The sequence below is a fragment of the Nycticebus coucang genome, chromosome 3, assembly GCF_027406575.1.
Source record: "Nycticebus coucang isolate mNycCou1 chromosome 3, mNycCou1.pri, whole genome shotgun sequence".
Classification (NCBI taxonomy): Eukaryota; Metazoa; Chordata; class Mammalia; order Primates; family Lorisidae; genus Nycticebus; species Nycticebus coucang.
This window is the reverse complement of record NC_069782.1, coordinates 125,788,967-125,811,228: the sequence shown is the minus strand read 5'-3', so window position 1 is coordinate 125,811,228 and position 22,262 is coordinate 125,788,967. Positions and strand designations below refer to the sequence as shown.

At 45.8% G+C, this 22,262-nt stretch overlaps 1 protein-coding gene across 6 annotated transcripts in view; it reads left to right on the top strand.

Moving 5' to 3' along the window:
- PIK3AP1 (phosphoinositide-3-kinase adaptor protein 1) overlaps positions 1–22,262 on the top strand; it is a 118,541-nt gene that overhangs the window by 55,329 nt on the left and 40,950 nt on the right. For all 6 annotated transcript variants that reach the window (XM_053583672.1, XM_053583669.1, XM_053583667.1 and 3 more), the window contains 6 exons: positions 1,313–1,449; positions 3,837–3,981; positions 4,681–4,823; positions 4,953–5,085; positions 7,832–8,028; positions 10,638–10,827. In XM_053583672.1, coding sequence (XP_053439647.1) covers positions 1,313–1,449; positions 3,837–3,981; positions 4,681–4,823; positions 4,953–5,085; positions 7,832–8,028; positions 10,638–10,827 — 945 coding nt within the window. The remainder of the gene's footprint in view (positions 1–1,312; positions 1,450–3,836; positions 3,982–4,680; positions 4,824–4,952; positions 5,086–7,831; positions 8,029–10,637; positions 10,828–22,262) is intronic.

Genomic DNA, 22,262 nt, shown 5'->3' with positions numbered 1-22,262 from the left:
GGACTGGATGAAGCTTTTCTCTCTTTCAAACAGTCTTAACCATTTTGGGATCCTGTCCCTTTTTGAGGATCTGATGAATCCTTTGAATTATCTCCAAAAAAGCATAGGCAAATACATGCATACACACGCATGTGCACGCGCGTGCGCACACACACACACACACAAAATCTTGTGCACAACCAGAGGCAGACCTGTTAATCAACAGATCCTGGTTAAAAGTCCCTGCCTTAGAGCCCTGGTAGTTCTCAGCATCATCTCATCTTACACATGCACTTACGTGCTCACCAGCTCTGAATCTGTGTGTGCTCTAATGAGGGCTGTCCAACCTTTTTTCTTTTCTGCTGCACATTGGCAGAATTAGAATTGTCTTGGGCCACACATTAAATACACAAACACCAGTGAAAGCTTATCAGCAAAAAACAAAAAAAGGTTCATGCATACTTTTTGTGATATCCAACACCAGAGATAAGAAAACAGTCCTCAAATAATCTGCATGTGGCCTGCAGCCACAAGTTGGACACTCCTGCTTGCAGGACCAGTGTTAGCTGGGGTACTGATCTGGAACCTGGTTAGACTGACCTAAGGGCGGCGCCTGTGGCTCAGTGAGTAGGGCACCGGCCCCATATGCCAAAGGTGGCAGGTTCAGACCCAGCCCCGGCCAAACTGCAACAGAAAAATAGCCGGGCGTTGTGGCAGGCGCCTGTAGTCCCAGCTGCTCGGGAGGCTGAGGCAAGAGAATCGCGTAAGCCCAAGAGTTAGAGGTTGCTGTGAGCCATGTGACGCCGCAGCACTCTACCCGAGGGCGGTACAGTGAGACTCTGTCTCTACAAAAAAAAAAAAAAAAAATGATTGCTACTCCCAGAGGGGCACATTGTCTAGCTGCGACATTGAGGTCTAGTGGCTTTCTGAACAGCACAAGTTTTACTCAGTGTTACAAGGATGGCCTTTAATTGGCCAACTCTGTTAAGTGGGAGGTGAAAGGGCCTCTCTTTCTTACACCCCTTCAGCCCCACAGGAACTCTGGAGGTGAAGCTTCCTGAAGCCTGCTGGTTGAGACTAGATTTGCAACCATAGGCATTTTTGGCTTTCCTTACCCTCTTTATCCTCTCTTACGGGCATCCTACCCTGTGGCCTACGTGATGGCTGACTTTTCTCCATTAGATCCTCTTTCTTGATTTCCTGAGTCACTCCTTTCAGCCTGTATTCGTCTGACATGTAGAGCCATTTCCTATTTGGTAATGTTTGGGGTTCTCAGCGGGTGGAGAGTTCTCCTTCTTTCTGTTTCCATTTAGCAGTGTCCTCTATTCTATAGATTCTGGCTGTGACTCAGTCACTGACACTGAGCCTGAGGACGAGAAGGTTGTTCCCTACTCAAAGCAGCAGAGCCTGCCGCCGGGGACTTCACCTGGGAACCTGATGGTGGTGCAGCCGGACCGCATTCGCTGTGGGGTAGGCTCTCCTGGGGCCCTGGTAGATCAACCTCAGAGCATGGGCTTTTCAGGTGGATACACTTGTTGCAGTAAAGGGGTTCTGCAACAAACGCATCCACCTGAAAAGCCCGTGTTCTGACCTTGTACCTCGGTATAATTGCAGCCTTTCCTTGGGGTTTCCCTTGGCCACCCCTTCACCTGGGCCCTGTATACACCTAGCTCCTTTGGGTCAGAGGCCCAGGAATGTATGTGTTGTCGACCTAAGACTTTCATTTTATGGATCAATAATACAGAGCATGTGGGTGGGAGACCAGCAGACAGGAGCATTCCAGACACTTAGGCAGGCCAACTCTGGGGTTACAGGCTGTGTCTATTTCTGCTAGCCTAGACCAGGGAGGAGGGAGATATGGGACATCCTGGTTCTCTGTCAGCTGGTCATTGGCATAGCCACAGGAGTGCCTTGAAGCTTGACCGCTGAAACTTACTGGCCAGTATTGTTTGCTAAATGGATCACATAAATGCCTAAGCATCATGTGACTAGCATTTTCAGGGGTGTGGCATATATTAACAGGTGACTTGAACTTGATGGCCCAACTGATGAGCCACTGTCATCTGAGTCCTACCATGGTATTGATGGTTTTTCATTATTTTTCCTTTTTTGTTAAAAACGGATGGCATTGATGACAGTTCAGAGCAGCAGATGTTTTCTTCATGGCGACAGGCTCTTCACTAAGCTGGCCACTGTGGGCTCCTCGAGACGGGGTGCACGAGCCTTGGGAACGGGAAGCACTGGCCTCCCTGCCCTTGTGAGAGGTTTTCTGAGCAGCCCATGGCCACGAGGCATTGAGCAAGAGCTTCCTACACGGGGGTTCCCAGCTGCTTCTTTGACTCATAGACATATTGGTTTGGGGGACCACATTGTGTTTTAGAAGTTTGGCACACAAAGCTGTGTTTCCAGCTTCCTTTGAGTCTGCTCATAGTAGCTGGCGGGGGCTGAGCAGCTCTTCCCATGGGACATGCATCCTGCGTTCTGCTGGTCCCCACACCTCCCTGCTCTTTATACTTTTACTCTTTTGCCCTCCTGGCCAGGCCGCTGGGGAACAGAACAGTTTCTTCATGCTCCTCCCTGTCTTCCCCATGCCCTTTGATCAGGCTGTTGGGTGCCTGTGGGTAAAGGGAGTTTAAAAGCAAAGCTTGACTCCCTTCACTTGCCTCCCTGATTTTCCAGGTTTTCATTCCTTCTCCCATCTTGGCTGCCCGTTCAGCCAGCATCTCTGTGTTACTGACTGTAGGTCTCTGGAATCTGGCAGGTTTGGGCCAAGTGGGTCTTGACTGTCAGCAGAGGAGACATGCATCTCCTTTGGCTCCTCACTCCTGGGACAGACCTGGGGCTGCAGCAGGAGCAGTGACAACCACAGCACAGGTGTATTCTGCCTCAGCAGCCTCCAGGACCTCCCTCCCTCCCTCACCTATTGTAAAATCCAAGCTTGCTGCACCCTTCCTGTGATCTTTGTCATGAAGGGCTATTTTGGGGACTTTATAGCAGAATTTTAGGATGCACATTTGGCATTAGCCATGGCCAGAAATTTCTTCTTTCCCTACGTTTTTGGAGGGCCTATTTTTATCAGTCTGAGAAGATGATTCCCCAGTTTAACCAGCACAACAAAACAGGATCGATTCTGTTTGGCAGACTTGGCATGAGATCTCAAAGCAAGGTTAAAATAAACTTTTTAGGTTGCTTGATATGTTGGAAAAGTTAATCCCCCCAAGAAGTTATTTTTCCTAGCCAGGAGCAGCATGAAGAACAGAGCTCAAGAGAGCACCTCTAGGCCAGTGTCTCTCTCACTGCAAGGCGCGCAGGAATTACCTGGCGTTCCAGTGCAGACTCTGGTTCAGGGGGTCCAAGAGGGGCCCGAGATTCTGCATTTCTAACATGCTTCCCGGGGAGGCCAGTGCTACTGACCCCTTGGCTTCACTTTGAGTAGAAAGCTTAGTCTGGAACAGCGCTTCTCAAACTGTCTGTGGCAAAGGACTCTAAAAAAAAAGTCCAATTCTGCAGTGGACCAATGATTTTATTAAAAGGATTTAAAAAGAAATGCTGTACATATGATATAAAAAGACATATAAAATACAAGCCCTAGGTATTATTATTATTATTATTAGATTCAACAGACATAAAATTAATCTATCAAATTGCTAACAATGTTTACTCTTGGTTTTCGTAATTTGTCCACTGGGATTGAAAGCAAACAGCTGATCGCCTAGCGCTGGTCTGGGAGGCCCACCCTATCCAGGAAGACCCTCAGTCTGTAGGGCCAGGGCTGTGGGAGCTGGGGAGACCCTCTGCCCTGGTACCCGAAGAGGATCAAGAAGGGAGTGGGAACAGTGACTGACCTCTCATTCCAGGCAGAAACCACTGTCTACGTTATAGTGAGATGTAAGCTGGATGAGAGGGTGACCACAGAAGCAGAATTTTCTCCTAAAGATTCTCCCTCCTTAAGGATAGAAGCCAAGCTGGAGAATGAATACACCGTTTCCGTGAAGGCCCCCCGTAAGTAGCCCCACGTTTACATGGTAATGTGCTCCACTGCCTGCTTGGTCTACTGTCACCAAGACCAGCCCATATTGTTTTAAATAGTTTTGCTAATTAGATGTTTTAAATAGCAATCCATTGTTTTAATTTCCATCTCTTTGATTATTAGTCAGGTTGAATATTTTTCCATGTTCTCTACTTGTTGTATTTCCTCTTTTGTGAATTGAATCTTTGTGGTTTGGTGTATTTTTAATGCTTTTTTCCCCCGTCAAAACCCCTTCCTGTGGTGTAGAATCCTGCCTGGGCAGAGTACATAGTCATCTATTCAGCTGACCCAATGTGGCAGAAACCGCAGTTTCACCCCCCTAAGATCCCTCTTACCTTCAGCCTTTGTATAAAGTGCCTTCAACTTGAATTTCCTTCCTGTTCATTGAGGCTCTTAGCCTATAGTAGTGAGTAAAAAGGTGGAAATTAACTAAAATTAAATCGCAGACCCAGTGAGGGTAATTGCTCTGGCTCAGAGCCCTGCAGTGTGCTGGTGCACTCAGCTTCGACACCTCCTCTCTCCCTCATCCCCCAGCTCACTGCCAAGGTCTCTCTTCCAGTTCCCAGGTAGTTTCTTTTCCATTCAAATGGAGCATATATATCCACAACCACGTCTCCCTAGACCCTTGTTTTTCCTGGGCATTATTTAATAGTATCTTTTCTTCTGTTCAGACCTTTCATCAGGGAATGTTTCCCTGAAGATATATTCTGGGGACTTGGTGGTTTGTGAAACCTTCATCAGCTATTATACTGACATGGAAGAAATTGGGAACTTACTGTCCAGTGCTGCGAATCCTGTGGAATTCATGTGTCAGGTAAAGTTGTTGAAAAGGAACACTGAGTTTTCTGGGCATGTAATTTCTAAGAATGGTTTCTCAGTCTCGGATGTGCTGGCTAGGAGATAGCTGGATTTAAAATCTGACCATCTTCATCTTTGTATTCAGGCCTTTAAAATTGTGCCCTACAACACAGAGACCCTTGACAAACTGCTCACCGAGTCCCTGAAGAACAACATCCCTGCCAGTGGGCTGCATCTCTTTGGAATCAACCAGCTGGAAGAAGAAGATATAACGACAAGTAAGTCAACGGTCAAACCTCAGGCAGCCAGCGGCGGCTGACTCCTGCTGGTTTAGCTTCTCGTCCACACCGCGTGTGCTTTCTGCTGGCCCCTGCTCTATAGCCTATCCTTTGAGAAGGACTCATTCTGCACTGAGTAGCTAGACATTCTTCTAATTTGCAAATCTGAATGCTTCACCTCCTTCTTAAAACATGTGTGGTTCCCACCTGCCTTCTAGATAAAGTCTGAGCCTTGTGGCCTTTACCAGCGCCCTGTTACCAGGTCCTTCTCGGGGACCCCTGCTGCATTTCTGCCCCCTTTTCTCTCCTCAGCCCCCTCTTGGCTTCTATCGTCTGCTGTGCAGAAGGTATGAACTTCTTTCTCTTGCCACTTGATGCATGGGAAGACAGTTTCTTCCCTGCATGGATCACTATTGGCATGGCTAACTTCTCTTCACCTCCCTACAGCAGCTCGGATGGTGCTTCTTCTAGAGCAGCGGTTCTCAACCTGTGGGTCGCAACCCCTTTGGGGGTCAAATGACCCTTTCACAGGGGTCGCCTAAGACCATCCTGCATATCAGATATTTACATTACGATTCATAACAGCAGCAAAATTACAGTTATGAAGCAGCAACGAAAATAATTTTATGGTTGGAGGTCAACACAACATGAGGAACTGTATTAAAGGGTTGCGGCATTAGGAAGGTTGAGAACCACTGCTCTACAGGGCCTTCTCCAAGCCTCCACCCGCGGTGGGCTCCCTTAGCAGTTGTGCACCTCTGTCCTAGGGCTCCACAGCTGTGTCTGTCTTCTTTGCCGTCAGCTCAGTGAGGACAGAAACCCTTCCTGGGTGGTGGCTGATGGTAGACCCTAAACTAAGAATCAAAGAAATTGATTGTTCCATGAGGGCGGAGCAGCCTCTTACATATATGTGACATGCTGGGAGCACGGAGATGATCGCCTGATGTTCTGGATATTGTTTTAAATATTTTTGCTAATTAGCTGTTTTAAAAAGCAATCCATTGTTTTCATTTCCATCTCTTTGATTATTAGTGAGGTTGAATATTTTTCCATGTTATCTACTTATATTTCCTCTTTTGTAAGTTGAATCTTCGTGGTTTGGTGTATTTTTAATGCTTTCTTTCCCCGTCAAAACCCCTTCCTGTGGTGTAGAATCCTGCCTGGGGAGAGCAGGTAGTCATGACAGCTGCAGGGCAAGAGAACCTATTCAGCTGTTGTAATGTTTCTGTGGACAACACCCTTCCATCACACGGCGGTTGCTCTGCACAAATGAGACTCAGGTCTCTGGTTTTCTTCTGCCTGTGTTCCATCCTTCCATATTCTGCAAGGACCATAAGGATGGGGGTACATCACTTTCTAGGACTTCTCCCAGAAGAAGACTTCCCTTTCTTGTTGCCTCTCCCCATTTCCCTATCATGCATGTTATTGCATCACTTCTAGTCGATGTTACCACTCTCTCTTCTTAAAACCGGGGCTCAGGAGAGAGTATTTCATAACCTGGCATCTGAAATCCTTCCAGAACCTTTGCCCCAGTGGTCATATCCTAGTAAATAGGAAGCTGGGTTTATTATTAAACAAACAAAACAAAACAAATACATATGTATATACACATGGGGCACTGTGAAAGTTTCGAGACAGACTGTGTTAGGGTCCATTATTTCACTTCCAAGAACACAGTCAACAACGTCCTTTCTGATTCATCCATGGAAGTTTTAACTTGCTTAAGCTCATCATCAACAAGCTTAAGTTGCTGGGAGGACTTCATTGTTTCTGTCCGCGCAGATTTTATGTTTCTTGATTTCTATATATCTCAAAACTTCTGTAATAACTCGTATATATAAACATTAAATTTATGTATACATGTATATATAGATATTAAAGTATACGTAAATTTATATATTAAATATAAACATTAAATTATATATAAACAGTAAATTTATACATAAATATTATAGATATATAAATATTGGCCTTCAAAATCAACTTTTATGAACAAAAGAGTTGTTCCCCAACTTGATAACACAAACATGTACATTTTTGAGTTTAACTTGCTGTATTCCGGTATCGGCAGGTGGTGGGGCCGTGGGAGTCCTAAGGCTCTTAGGAGTACTTTGCTTCCCACCAGTTAGACAATTAACTGATGTCCTGGGGCTCACGTCCATTAATACCAACGTCTGAAATCTCTCCTAAACGAGGACCTCCTGGAATACTATCTTATTACTCCTCCCAGGTCTTTTTGAGATAGTCTGGAAATATTTTCTGTTTCAAAACCAAAGGCTACAGAAAGGCTAAGTAATATACCCAAGATTATTTGCATGCTTAATATATAATTGAGACTAAGAGCTAAGAGGATATACCTCTGTTTTTTTTTTTTTCTTTTCAATCAGCACAAAACAATTGTTTTAAAGTGCTCTGAACTCTGCAGAGAAGCTTAAGACATGATTCCTGTTGTGCTTTGTGGTTGCTGGCTAAGCCTTTAAAACACCAGCACATTTTGAATTACTGCTTTTCCTCAGGATTTTCCAATCCTTTTGGAGAAAGCAGGTAGGATTTTAATTATTAGATTTGCTAATTAATTAAGATATCACTTTCTCTGTCATCAGAGGACATGATCTCAGTCAACCAATAAGTAATGCTTGAGTGTTTACTGGATGCCCCACTAGGGATGGCAGCTTCGTTTCTGTGGACAAGTGTGTCCTGTGCTTTGTTTTTATATGTCAGTTAAGTTTTCCTGGACAATTTTCAGATCAGAGGGATGAGGAGCTGCCCACCCTGTTGCATTTCGCTGCGAAGTACGGACTAAAGAACCTCACTGCCTTGTTACTCACCTGCCCGGGAGCTCTCCAGGCGTACAGTGTGGCCAACAAGCACGGCCACTACCCCAACACCATCGCCGAGAAGCATGGCTTCAGGGACCTACGGCAGTTCATCGACGAGTATGTGGTAAGGTCAAGGCGGGAGGCCCCTAGGGTCGGGGTGCACCGTGTGCTTCTCTGCCTTCCACAGAGTCCCACACACGTTTCCTCTCTAGCACGTCCTCGTGTGCCTCTTGTGGCAGTGCATGGTCTGTGTGGGCTTAAGAGATAAGCCCCGGAGTCACATGGGGGCTTCAAGTTCCTGTACCAACACTCGTTAGCCATGTGACTTTAGGCAAGTCACATATCCTCTCTCAGTTTCCTAATATGCAGGAGGAAGATAATAATAGTTTTGCTCATAGAGCTGTTTTGAGAATAAAAGGAAATAAAGCATGTAAAGCACCGAAGCCCACCCTCCGGGAATCCACGGAGACATTTATAGACTGAATCTGCTGAAGGCTGGTGCTGATGCCTCTTCCACCTCCCCACCCCCCTCGATGGTACCTTGGTGGGATATCCTTGCCTACCTGAGGCCCAGGGGGACTGTATTGGCACTGGCTCCTTCCTTAGCACAGACTATAGGAGACCTCTGCACTTGAGGCCTCGGGGAGGCCAACAATGAGGCCTACCTGTTGCTGCCTGTTTTCCTGACCCCTATTTAGCTCTGACCTTGAGAGAGGCAGATAGATACCCCCAGTTTGTCTGCTCGTCTGGCCTTGGACCCCCAGCTGCTCCTTAACCACTGACTTCTGGGTCTTTTTCTGAGTCTTCTCTCACCTCATGTCTACTTCTTATTCCACGCCCTGGTATTGCCCTGGTTTTCTGGGAGACAGCTGCTCTTCCTGACTCCACCCCTTCTGGTTTTCTTCCTTCACAGACTCCCAGAGGGCACCTGAGAACAGCTCAGCCTCTCAGGTGGAGCTGTGACCTCCAAAGGAGCAATAGACACAATACAGTTTTGTTCTTGACCTCCAGACAGGAGGGAGCCTAATATCACCCCCAAAACTTAACTTTCTGCTCCATACTGGGGAGTCTACAAGGCAGTCACTCACAGAGGCACAAGGGAGACTTCTCAATGTTTTCAGGTGTCTAAGTGTTTTGAATAGAATAAATAGTCCTTGTCCTGAGCATCACTGGCATAAATGAGGCTAAAAGGTGCTTGCAGTCTTGAAGTATTTACTCAGCTTTCCTTAGAAGTCACAAATGTACACAATGTAGCATTTCATTTCCATGTCAGTAGCTTTTATTAAGGACATACTGTGTTCATAGTAGTAACTAGTATCTATTGAATTATCTGACTTGAAAATGCATTATCTCAATTAATCCTTACCATAGTCATTTGAAGTTGACACTATTGTGATCCCCATTTTACAAATGAGGAAAAGGATTTAGATAGCCAAAGGCATTGTGTGTTAGGCCACAAACTAGAAAGGACAGAGACAGGATTTGATCCTAGTTTGAAAACCAGGGCTTGTTATGCTGATGTATCTAACACAAATGTTTAAAGATGCACTTTCAGTTTGCCCTGAAGTTACTGTGGTTCATATCACTTTTGCTCTCTGACTACAGTCACTTTCCGTCAATGCATCTTCATTGCTGCCAAAAGCTTGTCCCTATCTGTTTCTACTGGCTCTGGGAGCTGTCCATTTCGTTTCTCCACCACATCAAAGTCAAAGGCCAGACCTTGGGTCTCCAACACTTTGCAGCTGTCACCTGGTCTACTTGGGTCCCACCAGGAAACTAACAGAGTGGCAATAAAAGATTAGCTCTCTTGGGGTGGTGCTGATGAAAACGAGGAGTTTTGTGGGTTAATGCTGAAATAAGGATTGTGAAACACCAAAGTTTCTTACCAGGAAAGGTTGTGCAGAGGTTTCAGAGAAGTCAGCGCTCTGGCTTCACAATCACCTCGGGGTAGGATGCCCGAGGGGTCAACTTTCAGACATCAAGCACTTCATCCAAGGCCATCTCTCCTCTTGGACGTGTAAGACACAAAAATGAGGGAGGAGCCCCTGGAAACTCAGGCACTTTAAAGAAGCCTGCAGAAGGAACGGGGACTAGTTTATCAAGTCATTGAGGGACCTCCGATTACACACAGTGCAGAGACACCTTAGCTGCAGCCCTCTGGAGCCCAGTGGAACTTCTCTGTGGCTGGTCAGTGAAGGTTACACCCTCTTGTGTCATCGTTCCCTTTGGATGACCCACTAGGATGTGGTAGAAAGATTAAAAGTCAAGAATGGGAAACTTTGAGTAAGGCACTAGATTTTCCTGAGCTTTATTTTTGTCATCTGTAAACTAGAGAGTATTATATTGTCCTCAAGCAATAGTGGAAAGGGTGACAAAATAATGCATAGGCTTACTTAGCATTGTACCTGACTCATCATAGGTGCTCCTGGGAAAGTAAGTTTTAATTTGTACTCTCTGGCCATTGGACATTTAATGAGCATCTCTTGAGTGTGTCACTCATGCTTAGTGTTGGGGGAGATACGAAGATTAAAACCAAAACAAAACAAAGAAACAAAGGTAGGAAACCTAGCCTCATGGTGCTTTCAGTCTGGAGGGCAAATCCAGATCTACTCAAACAATTTCAATTCTGACTCATGGGAACCTTCACTTTGCCCATTTGGGAGGCCAAACTCCACTCAGAAAGCCAAAGCCAGGCTGTCTCGGTGAGCCAGTGGGTTTCGTCTCCTCTTCCAGGAAACTGTGGACATGCTCAAGAGTCACATTAAAGAGGAACTGATGCAAGGGGAGGAGTCTGATGCCGTGTACGAATCCATGGCCCACCTTTCCACAGACCTGCTCATGAAGTGCTCCCTCAACCCTGGCTGTGATGAGGACCTGTATGAGTCCATGGCTGCCTTTGCCCCAGCTGCCACTGAAGACCTCTGTAAGTGTGCCACAGCTCAGTTCTGCTTTTTTCATTGTGGTCTTTGAGGGAGAAGTCCCTGCTTACCCCCGCCCCACCCCAGAGACGTGCAGATCCTGTTTTATACAAAGTCATATCTGTAGTCTTGTGCTGTCATAAGCAGAATCCTTCTCCAAACTTCCTCTGCTGTGACCTCGGGGCATGTTTAGGCAAGGGTCTGGGAGTTAGAATTGTTGAAGGTTTTACCTTGTGATCTGAGAAGCTAAATCCGTGGCTCTCAGCCCTGCCAGTCTTGATGGGACCTTTTTATAACAAACTTTTTGTAATATGCCTTTTTCTATCCCGCCATGGGATTTATGTAACTGCTTCCATATGCAATCCTCAGACATCAATAATACTGCCCTAATTGAAATACAAAAGAGAAATAAAGGGAGAGGATGTGCTGAGGTGTGCCTGAACCAGAAGGCGTGAGAAAATAGTCAGAGACACCTACACTCGGAATCATATAATCACCTACACCTGGCCACCATATTGTGGCCTCAAATATTAAGTGATTGCATATTTATGCTGTCTTGGGGACTCAAATGTTGGTATCAGTGCCTGAATTTTTCTAAAAGGTAATACCTCTTTACAACATCCTCTCCATTTTTATAGTAATTGAATTCCTTGAAAATTTATTGTATGCAAAGATAAGGTATGCTTATATGCAAAACAATTTGGGTTCCAAGCTCAGAAAATTAATAAGCAGGTTCTTTTGGGAAGGGATAAGCTGATTTTATTGAATTAACATACAGTGTATCATACTCCAGGACATTGTTTTTCTTGAAAATTATTTAATAAATTTCGCACATTTTTTGGTTATCTTGTTTTTCCAATTATAGAAAGAATATGTTTTTATGAAAACTTGAAACAAATTAGGAATGTATAACTGAATTGATAAAACTCTGTGTGACTGCCCACCAAGATGGCATTAGTAATAGTTCTGTAGGTATATTTGTCTATATTTTTTCTTATATCTATTGATGTTAAATTAGAAAATAGACGCATACATCTACATGCAGATATTTCCAAAAAAACACGTATGTATAAAGCCATATCCTAAGCATAGCTATATGCATTTCTAGTGGAATATTGAGTCACAAGGAATATGAAACCCTTCTTCATTGTGCAGGGCTGCCCCACACCTAGTAGGATGTCTACTAAGTACCATGGACTCCTACTAGTGTAGAGGTAGTGGATCTTCAGAACACCCCCTAGAGGGCAGTGCCACCACCCTTGAGAATCCTGATGTAAGTATGCTGGATTTCTTTTTTTTTTTTTTTTGTAGAGACAGAGTCTCACTTTATGGCCCTCGGTAGAGTGCCGTGGCCTCACACAGCTCACAGCAACCTCCAACTCCTGGGCTTAAGCGATTCTCTTGCCTCAGCCTCCCGGGTAGCTGGGACTACAGGCGCCTGCCACAACGCCCGGCTATTTTTTTTTTTTTTTGTTGCAGTTCAGCCCGGGCAGGGTTTGAACCCGCCACCCTCGGTATATGGGGCCAGCGCCCTACCGACTGAGCCACAGGCGCCGCCCAAGTATGCTGGATTTCAATGCACATGCTCGTGTTGGAGCAGGACAGCCACGCAGCAGGCCCTCTGAGAGGCTGTTCTTGTGTTACTGTCATGTGCTGTCAAATGCTGAGCACCAGCAACACAGCCCAAGACCAGCACTCCTTCCCTCTGGATTTAATTAATAGATTCAAGAAAGACAAGACAAATATCTACCAACATATCAGCTTTATGGATGGAGGGCTTTCTGAAATGGGCTGGATTGAGTACTGCCAACTGTTAGCCTGAAAAGAAGACGGTGGGGACCCGGGCCCACAGGAGATAGGCCTGATGTCCGTATCCATGAATTCATGTTAAAGCAGACATCAAGGGGGTGTCTGCTCCTGTTTGGAGCAGGAGACTCAGGCTGGTCAGGGGGTTAGAGGCCATCCCTGATGCCAGCAGGCCTTTGACACTGACCCCAGCACCTGCAAGATGTGGTTGTCAGGTGTTGCCAGTCAGATTGGGGATTGGCTGAGGGAGAGTGGTAAAAGCTCCCTTCCAGTACCTAACTGCTCAGACCAGACAGGTACTGGAAGGGACCTATCTCAGCACGGATGCAAGGAGAGAAAGTGTCATCCCCACTATCCACATCCTTTATCTCATTCAGTTCCTAAAGCAATCCTATGGGTTTGGCTCCTGTAGCTCAGCAGCTAGGGAGGCAGCCACATACACTGGAGCTGGCGGGTTCAAACCCAGCCCAGGCCTGCCAAACAACAATGACAACTATAACCAAAAAATAGCTGGGCATTGTGGTGGGCACCTGGAGTCCCAGCTACTTGGGAGGCTGAGGCAAGAGAATCGCTTAAGCCCAAGCCCAAGAGTTTGAGGTTGCTGTGAGCTGTGCTGCCACGGCACTCTACCGAGGGTGCCATAGTGAGACTCTGTCTCAAACAAACAAATGAAAGCAATCCTATGAGGATGCTTTTATTAGCTGCACAGTACAAGGGGAACTGAGGCACAGACAGGTTAAACAACTTCCCAAAGTGTCATGGTCAATAAATAACAGGGTACAGATTGGAATCCAGGCTTCTCTGTCTTTAGGACTATATTCTTTACCCTATGCTGGAAACTTTTATCCCACACCACAAATGTTAATCCTAGTTTCTTTTTTTTTTTTTTTGGTAGAGACAGAGTCTCACTTTATGGCCCTCGGTAGAGTGCCGTGGCCTCACACAGCTCACAGCAACCTCCAACTCCTGGGCTTAAGTGATTCTCTTGCCTCAGCCTCCAGAGTAGCTGCGACTACAGGGGCCCACCACAACGCCCGGCTATTTTTTGGTTGCAGTTTGGCCGGGGCCGGGTTTGAACCCACCACCCTCGGTATATGGGGCCGGCGCCTTACCGACTGAGCCACAGGCGCCGCCCAATCCTAGTTTCTTTTAGAAAAACCATCTAGCCTCTACAGCCATGCTTCCCCTTTTTGTAACTCAAGACATCCAATAACAAGACAGACCCCTGCCCTTGCACATCATCCGTCCAGCCACATACCCAAAAACTAATGCTGAAGCGTCTACTCTGTTTCAGCTACTTGCCTCTCCTGGGTGTTGGAGATAGAGGGACAGGGGTGAGACTCAGGCCTTTCCATTGTGAAACAGGGACTCATTCACAAAAGAAACGTGAGGAAACTGATGCCAACTTGGGAGCCCATCAACATTTCTGTCCCGTGTCTTCGTTATGGAGCTGCCAGACTGTTAAAGACTCTCCCCCTTTACTGGCAGTTTAGCTTTGACACAGAGCCTCAGCACCTGTTATGCCCTGGGTGCACCAGCACATGAAATCAACCCCACCACAGTATTGGAAACCTGCAGGGAGAGCTAAGGGCCGTTCTGTTACTGCCTGGTCTGCCTGGGAATAGTGAGGCTCACTAGTGCTTCTCAGAACAGCAGCGTGCTCTGGAGCTAGCCCAGTCTGCAGCTTGCCAGGGAGCTGGAAGAAGGATATCAGGAGGGAGTCACGTGGTAGAATTTGGCTGCTTTTTGGACTTTTAATTTGTCAGATCAAATTTTTCATTTGTGAGATCATATAAACTCTGAAATTTCTTTTTTTTCTTTTTTTTGTGGGTTTTGGCAGGGGCTGGGTTTGAACCTGCCACCTTCGGCATATGGGACCGGCGCCCTACCACTTTGAGCCACAGGCGCCGCCCAAACTCTGAAATTTCTAACTCTAGACATGGTTTGGTGTGTGTTTCTTCCTCTGTGGCTGTTGGGTTTAGCACTGATCTGTTGGTTTGAGAATGATCCCTTACCTCTGGCTCAGAAGCAACAGCAACTTGGATCTGGAGAGGAAGCATTCATTTTACTAACAGTGACTATCTAGGTGAGAAGGCCTAGTTCATAAAGAAGTAGGACAGAGGACAACTGATAATCGGAGATGAATATTTGCAGTACTGCCCAGCACAGTAATAATTTGAAACATTTGGCAATCCTTTGAAATCAACTGACTGCCTTTCATCTGTTATCTCATCTGATAATCCTTGGGTTTGGTGGATAGAATTATTTCCATTTTACAGAAAATTTAGTAACTTACTTAAGCCCCATCAGGTGAGAACTAGATCAGGAATCTGGGTCTTCAGATTCCGAGGAGACAAATCTGTCTGCTGCCCCACTATAATCTAGGGCTGTCCCTTCTAGGGTCTGCATTTAAGCCAGTCCTGGGGTAGACACTTATACATACGGCACATGGTAACACTAGGTGCTGAAAATAAACTTGTTAAGGAAATTAGGCTGTGATCATCCCTCACTTGCTCACAGGACAAACATGGTAGAGTGCCAGGCTTTAGGCCAGTTGCCCACCACTGATTTGGAGCTGACCTAGTCATTGCTGGGACAACCTGTCTGACTTGAGTTTGGGAAAAGGATGGCAATGAGGTCGCCTTCCAAAGGGAATCCAGAACAACCATGAAGTTGGAAGGTTGCAGAGGAATCTCCCATTGTTGAATGAATACCATTCTTGTGTTTCTAGAGCCTGAGATTTTATGATTCTGCTCCAGTCTCTCCTTCCCCTGAACCTGCGTGTATACACATGCACCCCTCTCAGGCTTACTGTCTTTAGTTTACATATGCTGCCACCAGGTGGTAACTATGCATCTTGGTTTTACGACCTTCAACTTTGCTCCTGAGAATTTCTCTCTCTCCTTCCCCCACTCCCCCCCAGATGTGGAGTCTTACTCTGTCAACCTGAGTAGAGTGGTGTGGTGACACAGCTCACAGCAACCTCAAACTCTTGGGCTCAAGAGATCTTCTTGCTTTATCCTCCTGAGTAGCTGGAACTACAGGCACCTGCCAAAATGCTTGGCTAGTTTTTCTATTTTTAGTAGATATGGGGGCGTGGGGGTGGAGTCTCACTTTTGCTCAGGCTGGTCTTCTTTTTGTTTTTGTTTTTTTTGAGACAAAGCCGCAAGCTATAGTCCTGGGTAGAGTGCTGTGGCATCATAGCTCATAGCAACCTCCAACTCCTGGGCTTGAGCGATTCTCTTGCCTCAGCCTCCCAAGTAGCTGGGACTACCAGCGCCCACCATAACACCTGGCTATTTTTTGGTTGTAGTTGTCATTGTTGTTTGGCAGGCCCAGGCTGGATTCGAACCCACCAGCTCTGGTCTACGTGGTTGGCACCTTAGCCGCTTGAGCTACAGGCGCCGAGCCTCAGGCTGGTCTTGAACTCCTGAATTCAGGTGATCCACCAGCCTTGGCCTCTCAGAGTGCTAGGATTATATGCATGAGCCACCACACCCAGCCTCTCTTGAGAATTTTTTGATCAAGACCCCACAGATTTAAACCATCAACAGCCACACTTTATTATATAAGAGGTAAATGTCTTTAATAAGGCTTTTATGCAAACAGTTTTATGCAAAACCGTCAACAGCCACACTTTATTATATAAGAGGTAAATGTCTTTAATAAGGCTTTTATGCAAACACTCAATGAAACCCAAAGCAGACCTCTCTTGGGGTGTGTTCACTATCACTTCATCTTTTTCTTACTTAGGTCTTTTGCCCCTGTCCTTGCCCTCAAAGAATGATATGTGGTCCCTTGACCTAGGGAGTTAATGTCACATTGAAAGTTTCACCCAGTGATTCCTTGCTTCCCTGAGAGTCTGGGTAGTAAGACCTCAAGAGCCAGTTCTGGGAGGCCTTTGTTCAGTCTGTTTCCAAGGTAATCTTCTGGGTGGATTGTAGCTCTACTTCAATATTTCGGAGGCTCATTTTTCTTCCATATGGAGAAAGGAGGAAAAGGAGAAAGGTGTACTATCTTGCTAGCAGAAGCTGCAAACTCTCATGAGTCTCTCAAATCAGTCCCAGAAGGCTGTTTTGTTTCATGTTAACCCTCTGCTGAGCTTTTCTTTTCTACCTCATCCCTCCTTCGTGGTTCTGTGGCTGAGTTTTCACACGCTGACTTTCTGGCTTTCCTTGACAACCTCCTTAGTAACTGGCATCTTTGTAACAGATCATCTCTAGCAGCGACTGTTTTCTTTACGTGAGCTCTCTGCTTATAGCCAGCCTGGAGATCTGGTGGCACAGCCTGCAAGTAAGGACCTCACAGCCTGCCCTGTGGGTCTGAGACCAGCTGAAGAATGATCTGTAAGCAAAACTACCCCCGTATCTGCACCCTTTCTTCTCAGGAACCTCTCTTCCTGCAGCTGCTGAGGCTCTGTCATCCTCCCTTTGTCCCTCTTGGGAAGCTTCTGGCTAGTAGATGTCTCAGGGGCAGTGGCACAGGGTGGAAGGCATGAGGTCTTACCAGCAAGGACAGAAGTCCCTGGGAGTCAGGCAGCTGAGTTCAGCGCACTTCTTGACTTTCTAATGGTTTTTGCACCTCTAGAAATACAAGACTGGTTTGGGGACATAGGCCCTTAGTGAAAGCATGGTGGATTGAAAGTTTTAAAGTTAATAAGGTAAAGTCAGCACCACCAGCAGCCACCTTGTTCCTCTCTGGACCTACATAGATTGTGGATCAAACTTTTCTTGGGGCACTGCACACACATCCTCCTGGACTCTAGTTATTTACATGTTTCTCTGGTTACCCACTTCTAGCCTTGACAGGAAGCACATCTTACAGCACTGTCATCCACAGTGCCCAACGCAGTGCTGTACACAACAGGTGCTCAACTATTTCATGAATTTGAGCTATCAAGAAATAAGACATAATCCTAGACTTTGTGGCGTGGATAGTTTGTCAACCTTCCAACGCAAAGCCCTTAATTTCCTCACACGTGTGTGAGACATCAATTAGGTGTCCCCAAGTGTGGGACATCCAGGGTGGCAGCTGCTCCTTCGGTCACTACAAGCTGCCTTTTCTTTCCTGTCTTATACCTTTGTACTGTTCCTTCTGCCTAAATTGCCCTTCCCTTTTCTCAGCTTGGGAAGTACACAGATTTCTTCACAAAGCCAACATGCCCTTAAATTCATGCCTTCATTTGTTTCTTCATCAGTTTGCTCATTCATTCATTCAACAAATGCTTGTTGAACCCCTCATGTGTCTAAGTCGTACTATAGTGGGTGATGAGGAATCGGTGGACAAGATGGCATGATCCCTGCTTTCTAAGAGCTTACATGCTAGTGCGAGTGCTGGATATTAAACAAACACATCACACGACTAAATACATAATCACAAACTGACAGTGCCATCGAGGAAAAGGGCACTTCTTTTTGAGAATGCAGTGGGAGCTGTGTGCAGGTGGGTCACTATGCCTGACTCACCATCCCCCACCACAAACACACTCCACAGACTAATTCCTGCATGGCAGAGGGTCTTTGTGTTTGTCAGGCATACTGTATTGAGGAACTTGTTGTCTGCATAAGAAAATCACAAAACTGGGCGGCACCTGTGGCTCAGTCGGTGGGGTGCCAGCCCCATATGCCGAGGGTGGCGGGTTCGAACACGGCCCCTGCTGAACTGCAGCCAAAAAATAGCCAGGCGTTGTGGCGGGTGCCTGTAGTCCCAGCTACTCGGGAGGCTGAGGCAAGAGAATCGCTTAAGCCCAAGAGTTGGAGGTTGCTGTGAGCTGTGTGACGCCACGGCACTCTACCGAGGGCCATAAAGTGAGACTCTGTCTCTACAAAGAAAAAAAAGAAAATCACAAAACTTACTTGTTGCTTCTCCTGACCTTTTTATTCTTAGCCCCATTTTCATTGCCCATGCCAGCCATCGCTTCTTAGCCCCTTAATTTCAGACTACTATTCTCTTCTGTCTGTGTGTCTTAGTCCACTTTCTGTTTCTCTAACAGAACACCATAGATTGGATAACTCCTAAAGAAAGGAGATTTATTTAGCTCACATTTCCTGAGGCTGGAAAGTCTTAGAGCAGGGGCCTCCATTTGGTGAGGGCTTTCTCACAACATGACAGAAGTACTCCCATGGTGAGAGGGCAAGAAAATGACGCAGAGAGAACTCACTTTTTTTTTTTTTTTTTTTTTGTAGAGACAGAGTCTCACTTTATGGCCCTCGGTAGAGTGCCGTGGCCTCACACAGCTCACAGCAACTTCCAACTCCTGGGCTTAAGCGATTCTCTTGCCTCAGCCTCCCGAGTAGCTGGGACTACAGGCGCCCGCCACAACGCCTGGCTATTTTTTGGTTGCAGTTTGGCCGGGGCTGGGTTTGAACCCGCCACCCTCGGTATATGGGGCCGGCGCCTTACCGACTGAGCCACAGGCGCCGCCCGAGAACTCACTTTTATAACAGATCTATTCCTGCAGTAACAAACCCACTCTTGTGGGAAATGTTACTCCATTATGAGGTCAGAGGGATTAATTTTCCAACACATGAACTTTTGGGGTGCACATTCAAATCAAAGCATTCTACTCCTGGCCTCCAAAATTCATGTCCTTCTCACATGCAAAATACATCCATTCCATCCCAAGAGCCCCCAGAGTCTTACTTACTTCCAGCTTCTACTCAAAAGTCCAAAATGCATAGTCCAGAGGCCTCATGGAACCAGGGAAGCCAGTGGTGTAACTCTCAGTCTGAGGCTGAAAGCCTGAGACCCCAATGGGCAGCGGGTCTAAGTCCTGGATTCAAAGGGTAGAAAGCCTGGAGCTCTGATATCCAGGGCTAGAGAATAAAAGTGTATCTCAGTTCCTGGAGACAGAGACCAATTCACCTGTTTTCTGTTTTTGTTCTATTGAGGCCCTCAGCTGACTGGACAGTGCCTGTCCACGTTGAGGGTGGATCATTCCCACTTAGCCACTTCTGGAAGCACCTTCACTCTAGAGCAGTGGTTCTAACCTTCCTAATGCTGCGACCCTTTAATACAGTTCCTCATGTTGTGGTGACCCAAGGCTTTAGGAAGGTTGAGAACCACTGCTCTAGATATTCCTTATCCAATCAAGATAACACCTGAGACTGGTCATCACAATGTGTCTGTCTGTCTCTCTTTCTCCTTCCCATCACTTCCCCATTAGGGTATGGAAAAGTTGGACTTTTTTATTGACATGGTCAGTCAAACCATTCCATTCTACCTAGATGCAAACTCAGCCAGCCCGGTTTTGGGTTATCTTCAAATGTTTTACTATATTGCTCCTTGCTGTAAGACTCTTTTCTTGGCCACAAAATATTCTTGCTGGGAAAAAAATTCTTTTGACCTACTTTCAGGGGTTGAAAGCCTGTCTAGATGAATCGTCTTTCAGTAGCTGACATTTTACTATATTATATACTCAGACTTGGTTTCCTATTAAATTAACAACATATGATGTGGATGGAGTTTCCACTGCAGCCAAGCGATCTAGATTCACGTCCCATGAGGAGTATTGTATGAGTGTCTTTGAGAATTCGCTTTGCTCTCAATTCACCCCTTAATTAAGTGCCTGCCTGGGTGTTCTAGCATCTGCTTGAGCATTTTGCATTCCAGAAATGGGTTCTTTCTGATTGACTCCTTCAATGAAGTGCGGGGTGACTCAGTAGCTGGCACTTCCACAAGGAGACTGCGACCCCAGAGTTTCTCCGTTATTGTTGTCATTGCTGTTTTTGTCTGCTGAAATGAAAGGACTTTGCACTTAGTTTTTGGACCAGTCGGTTTCCACACATTTCAGTTTATTTTTAACTAGCAAATGATGAAGGTTAAATGGTTGGAATCTGAAGTACAAACGTTGAGCATCCGGGAATGCAAGGATTTGTTGTTTATAAAATGCCCTTTGTCTAGAAAGACTCCTTTCGTCGGCTTTCTGTGTATTTCCATTACTTGCGCTGCTCACTGTGTGTCTGAGTTGTGTGTACACACAGAGTTTGAGAGTGTCTTATCACTCATTAACTCCAAACAACAAGGTACATTTAAAAAATTTATTAGTAACAAAAGTAATATCTGCTACTACCAGGGATTTAGTGTCTAATACAGGTATGGTAAATAATATTGTTGTTTTTTGAGACAGAATCTCACCATGTCACCCTCAGTAGAGTGCAATGGCATCACAGCTCACAGCAACCTCAAACTCTTGGGCTTAAGCGATTCTCTTGCCTCAGCCTCCCAAGTAGCTAAGACTACAGGTGCCTGCCACAACACCTGGCTATTTTTTTGTTTTAGTTGTCGTGGTTTGTTTGACAGGCCCTGGCTGGGTTCAAACCTGCCAGCTCCAATGTACGTGGTTGACACTCTAGCTGCTGAGCTATGGGCGCCAAGCCGGTAAATAATGCTTTTAAAATAACTTCATGTACCAATGCCAATTGGCCAGTATTGAGTGTCTGGGTGCTGTGTTGGAAAGGATTCTCAGGCCAGAAAGAATGTTATGATTGGTTAGTGATGTTTTGGTGAGTACAAAGTAAAGGAAGGGGGGCCCACATGTGTATCTGCTGTTCACAGTCTAATTCGAAGATACTTATGTTAAATTAAGTATAAAAAGAATCATTTTATTTATAATGGAAATGGAAAGAAAGTCATTTTTAGATAACTTCATTTTTAAGGTAGATCGTATTCGGAGACTCAATAGTCTGATCAGTGTCTACATCAGAACAAGGCTGCCTAAGTCTGTGTGTAAACAGGATGGATTAGCTTGAGTGTGCCCTAATCCCTGCCCTCTGCTCCCCTTGCCAACCCAGTGTGAGAAGGAAGGTCACAGTGGGCTAAATGTGCCCAATATTTGCTTCCATCTGTGGGAGGCAGAATAATGCCCCCGTATCTGTGATTGTGCTTGGTTATGTGGCAAAGGGGAATCAAGACTGAAGATGAAATTGAGGCTGCTTATTAGCTCACCTCAAGATACAGGGAATATTCTGGAATATCTGGGTAGGCCCAGTACAATCACGAAGGTCCTCAAAAGTGGAAGAGGGCATCAGAAAACACACCAGAGGGGTGGCACTGTGAGGACTCAGTTCAGCTAAGCTTTCTGCCCAACATTGTTGGCTTTGAAGATGGAAGAAGAGGGCCTATGATATGGGATACTGGGGGCCTCTAGAAGCTGGAAAACACATGGAGAAAAATCCTTCCCTGGAGCTTCCAGAAAGGATTGCAGCCCTGATGAAACCTTGACTTTGCCCCAGTGAGACCCATTTCAGACTTCTGAACTATGGAACCGTAGGATAATAAATTTATGTTAAGTGGTAATTTGTCACAGAAGCCATAGAAAATTAATACACCAACTTAGCCTCAATGTAATAATAACAATAATAATAATAATGATGATGATAACCATGAATATTTAGTGCCTGGCACTGTTGGTAAACGTTTTTTAAGCCTTGTCTCAACTGACCCAGGCAATTGTCCTATGATATAGGTACTGTTATTCACCCTCACGTCACAGGTGGAGATACAGAAGCTTAGTGATGTCAAGTGACTTACCCCAGGACGCAGAGCTCCTAAGAATCAGAGCTAAGGCTTGAACTCACATGTCCAAGATACTAAGTCCATGCCTCTGACCATGATGCTGACGGTGTTCTGGGAC